The following is a 15,201-nucleotide window of genomic DNA, read 5'->3' as shown; positions in this document are numbered from 1 at the left end:
GGAAATACCTATACGACGAAATAAAACAAACCTATAACAAACATGAAAGGGTTAAACATCAATGCATTTAAAAATTGTGACTGGAGCTAGACAGAACAAAACAAAATGCAGTTAATTTGCATTTACAAAGGACAGAAGTACCTTCCTGTTGATATGGTTCACAGCTTGCTGTCCTAATTTGCTGGCTGAGCTGTTTAGGAACTTTGAGAAGCACATATTTTCTGCTTGTATGAATGTTAACTTTTCAATCATTTATAAATAATTTCCAGACAAATTTCAATGATAACAAAATTCAAGCCAACATGAACATGAATACCACATACCAGAAAGGCGCATAACATGTAAAAAGTGATGAAATATACAATAGCAAAGTTGCTACCACATGTAAATTCTTCTCCTGGACCATACTCTGACTCCGGGTCACAGCGTCTTCCAGGCATGCATGCCAGCATGATTTCTTGCCAGGCTTCTCCTGTGGCACACCTGTTGAAACAGTATTAAGTCACCAGGAAGACTATCAATGATAATTTAATATTCATATTTACTTTTAATGTAATTGATGCAGGGCATTTTGTGGGTAATTTTCACCTTCCATTGCCTGGGAGGTCATCTGGCAGAGTGGATCACTTGCCTATTGTTGAACTTTCATTCCACTGAAATCCTTGAACCAATGTGACTTATACACAGTTTGAACTCAAAATCCAGATTTTGTGATATGTTTTCTACTATTTTCCTGATTTAACAATTAACACTTTCAGTTTCACACTTGATTGATTCTGGTATGGATTGGTAATCCAAACAACATTGGAATGTGCAATTTGGGATAAACTGGGCAGAAACTTATCGAGAGATTTCATTACAGTATGATTCTAGAAGTAGGCTTATATGCATTTACATCTGAAAACATACCAGTAATTGATACTCTCAGCAAAAACAACAAATATCTGACTACACTAACAATTATATTATTGGAAGACTATATATAAATGTGGCTCAATCAAAGGATAAAACTCTCCATCAGCTGCTGAAGATCCTAGTACCACAGAGATTCTCAGAAGTACAATCACAAGCTTGTATTGGATTGTAAAATTCTACATGAAGTAAGGTTGTTCAACATTTAAGTTTCTTTGTTATCTGTCAAAATGTTTGTTACCAAAGCCAATGCAAACCAAACAGGGAAACTGATGATTAACATCATAGACTGAAAAGTAGGTTTGCAATATTCAGCCACCTCTTCTGCCATGTTGATGGATCCTATTTGTAAGTGGACTTTGGATATTTGTTGAGAGTTCCTTGACTGATCTTTTTGCCCTTTGACTGAAGATGTAGATGTGAATTGAACTACCAGTGCCTGCTCCCATTACTATTTTACCTGCAACTATAAATTGTAAATCTCTATGCAGGAGGAAGCCTGCTTAATTGACAACAGCTTTCCTTTGTTGTCAACTGCCTTTTGTATAGCTTTATGTTCTGAAATGTTGTATATGTCTTCTCTTTTAATCCCCCTTATAGAAAAAGGTGGACCTGTATGTGGCTCCCTGACAAGAGTTCTGACCTCACAAGGGGCACTATACTATGCAGCTGAATTTGTTGGAAACAGACAATTAGCAGGGCCAGTCGCTATTATAGGTTTGTGGACAAATTGCAACTTGTCTATATAATGGTTTGAAAACATAAACACACCATCAAGCAACAGAATTTGGCACCTTGTGAAGCTACAGCGGAGCTATAGTGTAGCCATATAATATCTTCTCATCACAACAGGAGATATAAAGGGAGATGACCAACCTTGGTGAAGCAATTAAAATCAGGGATGCTCAAGAGACCAGAGCACAGATATCTCAGAGGGCTGTAGAGGAGATTACAGAGATAGGGAGGATGAGGGCTTGGGAGGATTTGAAAATAAGGATTAAAATTTTAAGATTGAGCCTTCTTTGTTTAACCAGAAGCCAGTGTAGGTCAGTAAGCACAGGGGTGATAAGCGAATGGCATTTGGTGTGGGTTAGGACATGGGCAGCAGAGGTTTGGATGACTTCAAGACTATGGAGGGTAGAATGTGGAAAGCTGGCCAGGAGTGTAGTAAAATAGTCAAATCTGAAGGTAACAAAGAATAGGTGAAGGTTTCAGCAGCAGAGGAGCTGCAACAGGAGGAGAGACCGGTGATGTTATGCAGGTAGAAATAGGTGGTATTAGTGATAGTGTAGATGTGTGGTTCAAAGTTCATCTTGGACTTGTGAGCAGTCTAGTTCAGCCACAGACAGTTGCCAGGGAGAGGGGTGAAATCGGTGGCAAGGAAACCGTGTTTGTGGCGGGGACTGAAGACAATAACGTCGGTCTTCCCAATAGTTAATTGGAGGAAATTTCTGCTCATCCAGGACTTGATGTCGGATAAGGAGTCTGATAATTTAGAGACATTGGAGGGTCAAGACAGGTGGTAGCTAGGTACACCTGGGTATCATCAGCATACATGTGGAAACTGATACTGTGTTTTCTGATGATGTCGCTAAGGGGCACTAGTAGATGAGAAATAGGAGAGGGCTAGTGATAGATCGTTGGGGGGCACCATGGGTAATACTGCAGGAATAGGAAGAGCAGTCATTGACGTCAATTCTCTGGCTACGATTGGACAGGTAAGAATGGAACCAGGCGAGCACAGTTCCACCCAGCTAGACGATGGTGAAGAACTATTGGAGAAGGATGGTGTGATCAACTCTCTCAAAGGCTATAGACAGGTCGAGAAGGAGGAGGAGGCAGGGGTGTAGTGCTGCCAGAGCGCATCAGAGTGCCGCTTCAGCACTTCCTATTTAAAGTCTTTAATATCCACCGCTGGATGTTAAACTCTCCTTTGCTGATTGGCCATCCGTTATTCGTCCCATTTGATTTTTCTTTCCACTTATCTCAGTGGAATCTACTCCATTAATTGTCTGACTGGATTTTCAATCTGTAAAATGAGTGTTGATTTTAATCCTCGCTGCCTTTAATATTGAAGCTACTTGTTTCCAGGAGTAACACACACTGGGTGATTTGACTCATTGATGCAACAATCAGAACTGGAGGGAAATCCTCTCACAACATCGTGGGGCTGTGCGACTTGTGATGCAGAGGCGGCAGGCATGGGGACCATGTCGAATGAATTCTACTTACATTATTATCTGGGGCACAAGGGCAATTTTGGCCATGAGTTCCTGGAGTTTGAGTTCAGGCCAGATGGTAAGAGTTGATTGGAATGTCCGGAGCTCGCTGTTTAGCTGTGAGTCCAAAGCCTGGGAAGGTTAAGAGGGAAGGCCAAGCCCAGGGCCCCAGGCCTCATGCTGCTGCTGCTGAATGTCTCTGAGTCAATGTGCAGCAGCAGCAACAACAAAACCCTCCTGCACAGCTCCCTGACTATAAAAATTACAGACCTTACATCTCCCTGCACACAGCTTTCTCATAAACAGGCATCAACAGAAGCTCAAGTTTCCCAGGATCTAAAGCAGCATTAGAATTGCCAAACACCCTGCTGTGTTTGCCTACTAAACATTAATTCCTTGGCTGTGATGGCCTGAGGATGTGAAACACAGCGTAGTGTTTATATTCCCTGCTGGCAGCTTTACATGGAAGTTACAACACAGAAACAGGTCATTTGGCCCACCTCATCTATGTTGGTGTTTATGTTCCACACAAGCCTCCTCCCACCCTTCTTGATCACACTATCAGGGTAACCTTCAGCTTCTCTCTTTCTCATGTGTTTATCAAGTTCCTTGAATGTATCGAGACCAGAATCAAAGAATGGTTGCAGCACAGAAGGAGAGAAAGAGGGCATTCAGCACATTGTCTCTGTGTCAGTTCTCTGCTACAGCAACTCAGCTAGTTCCACTCCTCAACCTTTTCCCTGTAGCCCTGTAAAATCTTTTCTCTTCTGATAATTATCCAGTTCCCTTTTGAAAACCGCAATTGAATCTGCCACCGCATGCACAGGCAATGCACTCCAGATCCAAATCACTTGTTGCATAAAGAAGTTTTTCCTCATGTCGCCTCTGGTTCTTTTCTTAATCACCTTAGGGTTCTTGATGTTCTGCCGATGGAAACAGTTTCTTCCCATTTACTCTATCCAGGCCCCTCATGATTTTGAACACATCAAACAAATCTCCTCTCAACCTTCTCTTCTCCAAGAAGAACAGTCCCAGCTTCATCAATCTATCCGCATAACTGAAGTCTCTCGTCTCGGAATCATTCTCGGAAATCTTTTCTGCACCCTTTCTAAAATCTTCATATCCTTCCCATTGAGGCCAAACCAATGTTTTATGAAAGTTCATAACCTACTTGCTTTTGTACTCTGTGCCCCAATTAATAAAACCCAGGATTCAGTATAATTTATTAACTGCTTTCTCAGTCTGCCATGCCACCTTCAATGATTTATGCACATATACACCCAGGTTCCTCTGCTCCTCTGTTTCCTTTCGAGTTGTACTCTTTATCTTATGTCACCACTCCCCGTTCTTCTGACCAAAATTTTTCACTTTACACCTCTCTACATTAAATTTCATCTGCCAAGTGTCTGCCCATTCCACCAGCCTGTCTCTATCCTCTTGAAGTCTATCACTATCCTCCTCATAGTTCACTGTACTTCCAAGTCTTGCATCATGTTCAAATTTTGAAACTGTTCACTGTACGCCCAGGTCTAGATTATAAATAAAGGCCTGAGCTTTACTACATGGCGCACCCGAAGTTGGCGCAGCTGGAAGCAGGTATAAGGCCCACTGCTGGCCAAGTTTGTGCAGTGAACGCAATCTCACACTGGATGGCCAATTAAGGCCACCCAGCGTGAAACACGACTGCCTGGATGTGTTTTCCGTGCGTGGGGGCAGGAAGATGTCGGGCGCCGGGTCCAATGGGGACCCAGAGGGGTGTTCAAAAACCGAAGAGGCAGCTCCCTAAAGGCTGCCTGGAGTTGTGGGGAGGCTGAGGGAGCTGTCTGGAAGCTGTTCAAGAAGTGCCCTGGTGTGCAGTCATGGCCTCAGAACCTGGTGGTCATGGAAGGTAGGGGGGCAAGTTGGATGGGCACTCTGCCACTGTTTCTCAGATGAGTGCCTGGGAGTGCTGGTTGAGGAGGTCAGTGCCAGGTGGCATATCTTAATGCCAAGGGGTGACAAGAGAAGGCCGCCCCACCTGGACAGGGGTCAGTGGGCACGACGTGGTGTGCCACACATGGCTTCAATGCCACAAAAGATTCAATGATCTGCTGTGGTCAGCAAGGGTAAGTGCAGAGATGGCATGGACCTGTGCAGAGAACTTTAGTCGAGTCCCCATTGCTCAGAACGTTCAGGGGTCATGCCAACTGGTACTTAAGCCTGCCCTGCCAAGGCTAGGATGTCAGCATGACTGGCCTCATTACATTGCAGGGTGAGATGTGCCATAGTGTCACAGTCCATCTAATGCCCAGGTGGAAGGGCATGTGGGAACCAGGAAAGGACCTTCAGGGAGATGGAGCAATAATGAGGCTATTTTTCCCTGTCAGGAGAAGAGGAGTCTTGCTGAACAGGTGGAGGAGTGCCAAATCTGTGCATCCTCACTAAGCACGAGAACAATGCACTGGAGCTTGAATGCTACTGGCCAGCTCACTCCTCCCATCGTGGTAAGGTGGGGGTCTCAGATGAAGTCAGGAGTGCAGGTAACCGATGCGTGTGCGGTGGGTACTGGAAACATAACGGGCTCCTCTCGTCAGAAACTGAATTGTCATAGCCAGAGAGCCCATTGAAGCTCCAATGCAAATGGCACCATGCAGCAGGTCTCCACTGTCTCCTCAGCCCACCTAGCATGCATAGTGACTATGATGATTGAATGTACTGATCTTTTGTCTTCCTCTCGTAGATGCACCATCCACAGGAGCTGCCGTAGACCCTTAGGACCCCTCACTGAGCTCCAAGGAAGACATCACACTTGCACCGACGTCACACTATCTCTCTGAACCAGGTACCAGTGCAGATACCCACACGTCGGTGGGCATTAGGTATTCGGCTCTGCAGGTAATGCACAGTGGTGAGGGCACATCACACTCGCATGAGGAGCTGGAGAGGCAGAGAGGTCCCAGGGAGCCGACAGTGGGAACACAGCTGGAGACTAGAACCATGCTGTGTCCGAGGGTGACGATGAGCTTCTGGAGTCGTCCATCAGGCGGCATCCATCAGGATGTCCAGCGGGATGCATGGGGAGAACTGGCAGAAATCCATGAGGGTCTGCATGGCATGGTCTCTATCATGGAGGAGTCCATGTAGAGCATGAGTTCTGTGTTGACCCTTAACACCAGGCCCATGGTTTCCTCCATTGAGAGAGTGGCAACTCTCATGGAAGGCAGCCTCAGGAGCAGACTCAGGGGTTCCTGGGGTTGCACTCAGACCTGCAAGCCCTCTCATAGTGTGAGAAATAGATGAGTCTTCTTGCAAGGTCCCTGTTCATCAATGGTGCAAACGCACCTCAAGCTGGCAGACAAGCTGCCTGTCATCTCTATGGGCTTCCCTCAGGGCGCTCTAGATGAGGGCACCAGCTCCTCTGCCCTTCTGCCAGGGGCCACTGCATCTGATGATTCTGCGACGATTGAGGAGTGCCCTGCTATGGGGCTGGATGCACCCTCCCAGACGGAGCCTACTCAGGCTCTGGCGGCCAGAGGATGACCGCCAAGGTCATCAGGGCCACCAGGGCAACAGAGTCAGCACACTGCCGCCAATGCCACTGTCAAGGGGGGCACCAAGACGCAGAAGCCACAGACGTAAATTGAAGGCACTTTGAGCAAAGCAGGGGCGTGTCATGGGTGATATTTTTTGTGCTAATTATTTTGACTCTTCTGTTAGGGATGGACACATTGCTTGTTCTTTGTCCATGTTAAGTACTATAAATATTTAGACTTAAATAGGCTGAGTTGGCTGGATGGTATGAATAGGTGCTAGATGCAGCACAGGTTCGTAAAAATATGGCAGTGTGTGGTGCTAACGTACTGAGTTGGGTTCTCATTTATTGATTGTTAGCAAAGGAGACAGTGCCATTGGCTTGACAAGGCATTGATACGTTGGATGTCTAGCAGAAGGTTCACTGTATCAAAGCCTCCCTGGTGTTCCTGCCTCCATGATGGTTCTTGTCCTCTGCCCCAAGGTCCTCACCCTGCACCTCCCCAGGCTCTTCATCTGAGCCATCACTTCAGATATCCTCTGTGGCCTGTGGAGCTGCCTCACTTTCCTCAGCCTCCAGAGCCAGGTTGTGCAGCATACAACAGCTATGAGGGAGACACGCTCTGGAGGATACTGCAATGCTCCCTCTGACCAGTCCAGGCATCTGAAGCGCATCTTCAGCAGCTCAATGGTCCTCTCCACCTTGTGGAGGCATGACTCCTGTTGTATCTCTCCTCAGCCTCAGTTCTTGGGTGATGGAGTGGGGTCATCAGCCACCTCTTCACCCTTGTCACCCAGGAGCCATCTATCCATTTGTGCAGGAGACACGAACAGCCTTGGTACCTGTGAGTGTCGCAAGATGTAAGCATCGTGTAAGCTCCCAGGGTAACGGGCACAAACTTGGGAGAATCTGTGTCCTGTGGTCACAGACAATCTGAACATTTCTGTTGAGGAAAGCTCCAGGCTCACCTGCTGGCGCCTTGATGACCACGTGAGTGCAACCTATTACACCCTGGACGTGGGGGAACCTAGTCATTGCAGCGAAGCCTTGTGCTCTCTCACCTGGCATGCCTTATCTGTCCGGAAATGGATGAAAGTGCAGACGTGTCTAAAGATAGCAACAGTCACGAGCTTGACACAACTGTGTGCAGCTGATTGAGAAATGCTGCACTGAGCCCTGAAAAGAACCGGAGGCATAGAAATTGAGGACCACTGTGACCTTCAAAGCCACCGGCACAGGATGTCCACCCGCGCAGTTGGAGGCGATTTCCGGACCTATCATGCGACATATTGCTGTCACTGTGTCCCTGGAGAGGTGGAGCCTCCTGTGGAACTGGACCTTGGACATCTGGAGGTAGTTGGGGTACTGCCTGAACACGCTAGATGCTGGGTAGTGGCGTCTTCAGCATGTCCTCCTGCCTTGGCCCCCCCCTGCTGGCCCTGCACCAACTGAGCCCATGCCTCTCCTCTTTAAGGTCTGTCCCTGGGATGCTGCCCGCACTCACCTGGCCTCCGCTCCCGCCTGCCCCTTTCCTCCTCTTCAGAGGAGGTTCCACTGGCGGAATACACTATCCCCATTAGATGGGATACAGAGGACCAGTGCCTTGAAAATGAAGGAGCAATTGTGCTGCAATACTCAGAGGAACCTTCCAGGGTAGATGAGGGCCTGAGAAGCTGAAAGGCAGGCTTGACAATCAAGCGAGATGCCAAGAAACTCTGGGACAACACTGTACTCACATAGCAAAGGACTGGCAATGACAGAGGAAGTGCTGCTGCTTCTGAGGGCCTTTTATCCTGCCCATGGATGAGGAAATGATAAAAACATGAAATCTGCCCACCTGTTTTGCCCGTGTGATGAGCTAAAAATCACACGAGCAATGTAAAAGTGCGGTCAACAGGCTTTATAATGACCTTAATTGACCATTTAATTGTCGATAGGCGCTGCTCCAACTCCCATGTGCGCCTGCTGATCTCAATATTGCACGCCTGCACGATGACGTTGGGACGCACACCTGATGTCTTTGTGCAATTTTACGTGTGCTTAGGTCGGGCACATGTCCAACCTCAGGGCGCAAAATTCAGGCCATAAATCAAGAAAAGCAGTGGCCTCTCTGTATACCATACCCCAGTATAAAGTAAGTAAAGTTTTCTGTAATTTGTGTTTTTAATAGCCTCGAGTTAAATAATTAAACTTTTGCATAATGAAATTCTAGCTATGCTAAAGACAAATGATCCAAAATACCACAAATTTCAAAATAAAATCCTATTCGGCAATAATATTTTTCACTTGAAACACATAGTTTTAGTGACATTTGGGGACTCAAATGATTAATACATAGGAAAACAGCGTTTTAGAAATTACACGGCCAACACATTTTCTTAGAGCTCCGGCACCTCAAAATTTGGCACTACACCCCTGGGAGGAGGTATAGCTTGCCTCTGTCACAGTCACATAGGATGTCCTTAGTGACTTTGAAGAAAGCCATTTCAGTACTGTGACAGGGCCAAACCTGATTGGAGGATTCGAACATGGAGTTTCAGGAAAGATGTACATGAATTTGGGGAAGGGTGGAAAGTGTCAGAAGAAGCTGATTGGATAGTCTCAATTTGGGTGACAAAGAAATCCATGAGCTCCTCGCACTTGTCATGGGAAGTAAAGTTGGAGGAAACAGGGAAAGGGGTTTAAGATGTTTTGCACTTGAGGGAAGAAGCTGGGTTTTACCCTTGCATTCCAGGGTGATCCTGGAATAGTGAGCAGTTTTCACAGGCAAGAGCAGAACTCAATCGTGCTTTATGTGGTCCAGCCAGATCGAGTGGTGAAAGGCCAAACCAGTTGTCCACCAAATCTGTTCAAGACAGAGTCCCTTATACTGAATGAAGCAGAAATGAGGGACCTACCATGGGGAATGACTAGGTTGAGAGACAGTAATGGTTTTAATGGGGTGTGAGGGCATTGATGGTGGAGATGAGGTTATGCAGATAGGTAGCTACAAAAATGTGGTGAATCTTTTATGTGTAGATGTAAGGATTAATTAATGGCAACAGAGGAGGGATTCTGAATATAATCTATGTTTATTAATTCAATTGTAATGCTGTGTGTTACTTTTACAGTAGTAGATGCTCAGGGGACACCATGCCTTTAGCTGCCAAGGCCCGAAGCTCTGTAATTCTCTCCCTAAATCTCCCTGGCTCTCTCTCCTCCATTGAGATGCTCCTTTAAACCTACGTCTCTGACGAGGTTTTGGTCACTGATCCTAATATCTCTTTATTTGGGTCATTGTCAAATTTTGTTTGATAATTGCTCTTGTGAAGTGCATTGGAACATGTTACTAAGTTACAGGTGCTTTATGCATGTAAGTTGTTGTTACCAAACAATATCTTTGCATCACCTCTCTGGTCTCAATTCTTTGAATGCTGATGCAAAATATTAGCTCATCCGTTATCTTTGCCTACTTTCTGATACCCTTGAGATCTCTTTTGAATATAGCCAGCCAACAGCTTCTTTACAGTGATCTATTAGGTCATGATTTGACAAAGTTGTCAGGTAGCATCTGGCATTCGTTCATGCTCACACATTAAGAGTATAATACTTTGTAATTAATTATTATTCCACAGCACACTTGCACTTAATTATTATGGAGAATTTTATGGCGCCCCTCACCCCCAGGAGTGATCTGAGAGGTAGGGGTGGTCTAAAGTCATGTGGAATAGCAGGGGGTTGCCATGCTTGTCGCCTTCCCACTTCTGCTGATATTTATTAACAACAGGGTGGGTGGCGGGTGGCTTGCCGCCCTTAGGCTATTTGAGGTCCTTGAGTGGCCAATTAATGGAGACTTAAGTGGCTCTTCCTGCCACCTCTGGAGTACTTTGCCACCTGGGGGGGGCTGGCCAGTAAAATCTGGTGAACTTCCTGCAGGCTCAGCTGGTGGGATGGGGTCTCACCTGATCAGACACCCAGACGGCCTCCCCACTGGTATTGACCCCCGCGCTTGCGATCAGCCCACCAACACCACCCCCCCCCCCCCCTCCCGACCCAACCTCCTCGCTAGGAACTGCCAGGTTGACCCCAGCAATCCCTGACCCCAATTACCTACAGGCCTCCTCCATCTGTATTGGTCAGGGAACTGCTGCAGTCCCAGCAGTGGCCACCGCTCCTGGTGATACTGCTGGAACTGGAGAACTGCCTTCTTATTGGCCAGCAGCTTTTGGAAGTGGGAGATCCTGTCTGAGAGGAGCAGGCAATTATTGCCCAAACAACATAGGCCTGGATTTTCAGCATGGCACGCAAGCGTAATTGGCAGGCCCAGAAGCGGATGTGGAATCTGCTCCCACCAGCAATCAACGGTCGACCTCAATTTCACGCTGGCTAGCGAATTAATTGCCAGCCAGTGTGAAACGCATGCTGAGCGAGGCTCAGCGCTGCCGGTGGGGGTGGGAAGAGGGTGGGTACCGGGAACAGGAAGTGTGCGGGTGGGTGATTTAGATACAGCTCCCTGCGTGCCGGAATTCTGCGTTTAGCGCCTCAGGAAGCTGGTTTGCAACGGGAATTTTTTTGGTCTTTGTAACAGATTTGAAGTGCTGCTCCAGTGTGCAAGATGGTAGCAATGCCTGGATCCCATCCTAGGCATGACGGGAATGCCCGGATCTAGTCTGACCTCACCTCCCCGTTTTCCGAATGAGTGCCTGAGGGTATTACTGGAGGCAGTAAATGACCATCATTATATCCTGCTGCCAAGGGATGGCAAGAGGAGGCCACCTCACGCCATGAAGAAGGCCTGGACGGAGCTGGCGGCCTGGTCAGCGGCCATGATGTAGTATGCAGAAACTTGATCTAGTGCCAGAAAAGGTTCAATGACATTCTATGCTCTGGCAGGGTGAGTACTGATTCCAACTGGAATCTTGGGTAGATGTCTTTGTGGGTGGCAGCAATTGTTGGTGCTCGGGGTGTGAAATGCAGAGCATAATTTGGTACATCATGTGCCTTGATGGACCATGGCTGGCATGTGTGTCATATTGATGTGTGACAATGTGACAGGCAGCTGTTCCTGCGTCTTTGGGGTTGGGGAGGCTGCAATGTGGCGGCAATTTGGAGGGGGCTAATGGAAGCACTTTTTCCCCTTACAGGAGAAGAGGAGTCACAATTTTGTGAAGCGAGGCTGAACTGGTGGGAGGATACCAAACCCACTGATCCTCAGTCATTGCGGAAGAGCAGGCTTTAGAAATGGCCTGCGAGCGTGGACCTAGGTCCACAGGTTGCAGAGAGGCAAGGGTATTGGATGATGGTAAGAGTCCAATAGAAAGGGACAAGATTGGTGTAGTGTCTGTGAGATGTGGGGCTGTGGTTGAGAGACTGACATGTGAAATGCAGTTACATATCCATTCAAAAGTATATGCTCAGCCAGATGACCATTCTAATGAGAAAACATACTAATTGTGCACTCTGACTTTGTAATGAAGGTCGACGCTGACATTTTTGCTTCCTCCCACAGATGGCTCATCATTACGACCCCAAAAGGATCCTGAGGACTCCCCCCCTTGACCCCCGAGGATGAACAGCTGCCAGATGCACCTGTGTCACATCCTCCCTCTGCACCATGCACCAGTGCAGACATAGGCACATCGGTGGGCATAAGCATCTTGGCTCAGATGATAGTGCACAGTGGTGATGGCACATCACATGCGCCTGAGGAGCTGGTGGAGGCAGAGAGTCCCCAGGGTGCCAGCAGTCGGAGGATTGCTGGAGACCAGAACGATGCTGAGTCCGAGGCAGATGATGAGACTCTGGAGTCGTCCATCAGGTGGCAAATGCTGGATGTCCAGTGCAATGTGCAGGAAGATCTGGCAGAGATCTCTGAGAGCCTGTATGCCATAATGTCTGTCTTGGAAGAGTCCATGTGGAGCGTGAGCATGCACTGACCCAGAGCTCAGAATGCACGGCCTCCTCAATAGAGAGGGTGGCGACTCTCATGCAGGGGCAGCTCCAGGAACTTGATCAGGGTTTTCTGGGGTTGCATTCAGACCTGCAAGCCCATACACTGGTAGTGGCCTCAGCAAATCACTGCCAGTATGACCTCAGCAAATCACTGCCAGTGTGACCTCAGCAAATCACTGCAGGGTGAGAGATGAATGAGGCACCTAGGAACTCTGCTAGCTGCCATCCATCTATGGTGAGCAGGGAGGTTCAAACCAACCTCATATTGGCAGATGAGTTGCAACTCGCATTTGCAAGCTCCTCTCAGGGCACTCTGGATGATGGCAGCAGTTCCTCTGCCCTTCTGTCAGAGCCATGGCACTGGACTCTCCCACCCATCCGGGGCTTGCAGAGGCTCTGCAGACCATAGGACGACTGCTGAGGTCATCAAGGCTGATGGGATATCAGAGTCAGCAGGCTGCCTCCAATCTAGCTGCCAGCGGTGTGGCATGGGGGGAGCACTAATACATAGTGCTCGCAAATGAAAGTTTAAGTCACTTTGACCACATAAGGGGTCATCACGGGTGATTTATCTTTCTTTGGCACGTGTGAACTAGTTCACTTGTATATTTGCCTTCATTATAAAAATGTCTCATTGTGTGCAATGGCCTTAGTGTGCTTCGTACATTTGATAGGGGAGAGACTTGGCAGTCGCGTGTGACACAGAGGAAGGGCTGCAAAGTTTATTTCAGAGGTTGGACCTTGACTTAAGGGTGACAGGATTGCCGCATCAGGAAAGATCAGTAAGGTGGCATACCCCTTGCCATCACCTTGACTTCTTGCTTTGGATGTCTAGCTGAAAGTCCTCTGAATCAAAGCCTCCCTGGTCTCCCTGCCTCCCATAAGGATCCTCACGTGGGGATCCTGCTCATCCCCCTGGGGATCCTCCATCTCCTCCTCAGACCTAGCACTTGAGTTGTCTTCTATGGCCTGTGGAGCAGGATCACTGTCTTCATCCTTCAATGGTTCCCCCTTGGCAGAGACAGATTGTGCAGTGCACAGGAAACAACAATAAGGGAAATGCGCTCTGGAGGATATTCAGAGGCTTCACTGTAATTGCAGGTTTTCCCCTGCGTCCTGGAGTCATTGACTGGATGCATGTGCCTACAAAGGCGCCAGCGGGGACGCTGGGTGCCTTCATCAAAAGCCTGGCTGCTTCTTGGTCCGGAAGTGAATGAAGGTACTGACCCTTTGAAACAGAGTGTCAGTGACCAGTTTGATGCAGCTGTGGGCAACCAATTAGGTGACACCACATAGATCTCTCACTGACCCTTGGCAAGAACCTGAGGTGTAAAAGGTCAGGGCCACTGTAACCTTAAGAACCACTGGCACAGGGTGGCCACCTACACAGTTGGAGGCGACTTCTGGGCAAGTCACCGCGCATATGGAGGTGACAGTCTCCCTGGAGAGGCGAAGCCTTCTTCAGCACTGAACCTCAGACATGTCCAGATAGCAGGAGTGCTGCCTGTGGACTCTGCCTGCTGGATATTAGCACCTTCTCTGGACCCTTCTGTCTTGCACCTCCTGTTTGCCCTGCACCCTTTCTGGCTGCGCCTCTTGATCACAGGGCCCACTCTGGGACACTGCCTGCGAGCAACTGATCTCCTCTCCCTTCTGGCACTCTCTTCCTCTTTTGAGGAGGTGACTCAGAATAAACAATCCCTCTTTTTGTTCTGATGTTTCCATTGGTTTCTGCGCTGAAGGGGCTTATTGGCAGAAGGCCTCTGCAAATGATAAGAAATCAGACAGTTCTCCTGAACAATGCAAAAATACCAGAAATTATCTATAAACCAGCTCCAAACCACCTGCAGCCAAACTCTTAATTCCTCACCTTTGTATCTGCCTGTGGGCCTTTTCTCCTGCCCCAGATGTAGAATCCTTGAAAAATGCAAAGGCCGCCTAGCTGAGTGGCCCATGCACTGAATGTAAAAACACATGGGCCACGTAAAATTGCAACTGTCCTTTAAATTGTCTCAATTATTTTTAATTGTCAGCAGGTGCACCTGCTTTGGAAGGTGCTGTTGAAGGAGCCTTGGTGAATCCCTGCAGTGCATCTTGTAGATGGTACACACTGCTGCTACTGTGCGTCGGTGGTGAAGTGAGTGAACATTTGTGGATGTGGTGCCAATCAAGTGGGCTGCTTTGTTCTGGATGATGTCAAGCTTCTTGAGTGTTGTGGGAGCTGCACTCATCCAGGCAAGTAGGGAGTATTCCATCACACTCCTGACTTGTGCCTTGTAGATGCTGGACAGGCTTTGGGGAGTCAGGAGGTGAGTTACTCATTGCATGATTCCTAGCCTCTGATCTGCTCTTGTAGCCACTGTATTTATATGGCTAGTCCAGTTCAGTTTCTGGTCAACGGTATACCCCAAGATGTTGATAGTGGGGGATTCAGTGATGGTAATGCCATTGAATATCAAGGGGTGATGGTTGGATTCTCTCTTGTGGGAGATGGTCATTGTCTGACACTAGTGTGGCGCGAATGTTAATTGCTACTTGTCAGCCCAAGCCTGGACATTGTCCAGGTCTTGCTGCATTTGGACATGGACTGTTTCAGCATCTGAGGAGTCCTGAATGGTGCTGAACATT

At 47.8% G+C, this 15,201-nt stretch overlaps 1 protein-coding gene across 1 annotated transcript in view; it reads right to left on the bottom strand.

Annotated features, from left to right (window-relative positions):
• Positions 1–15,201, bottom strand: part of cacna1db (calcium channel, voltage-dependent, L type, alpha 1D subunit, b) — a 681,678-nt gene that overhangs the window by 161,795 nt on the left and 504,682 nt on the right. The window contains exon 36 of the mRNA XM_078543507.1: positions 324–483. Coding sequence (XP_078399633.1) covers positions 324–483 — 160 coding nt within the window. The remainder of the gene's footprint in view (positions 1–323; positions 484–15,201) is intronic.

Source organism: Cetorhinus maximus, chromosome 6 (assembly GCF_964194155.1).
Source record: "Cetorhinus maximus chromosome 6, sCetMax3.hap1.1, whole genome shotgun sequence".
NCBI classification, from domain to species: Eukaryota; Metazoa; Chordata; class Chondrichthyes; order Lamniformes; family Cetorhinidae; genus Cetorhinus; species Cetorhinus maximus.
Note: the sequence above shows the minus strand (reverse complement) of the source record. Positions and strands in the feature narration are given on the sequence as shown.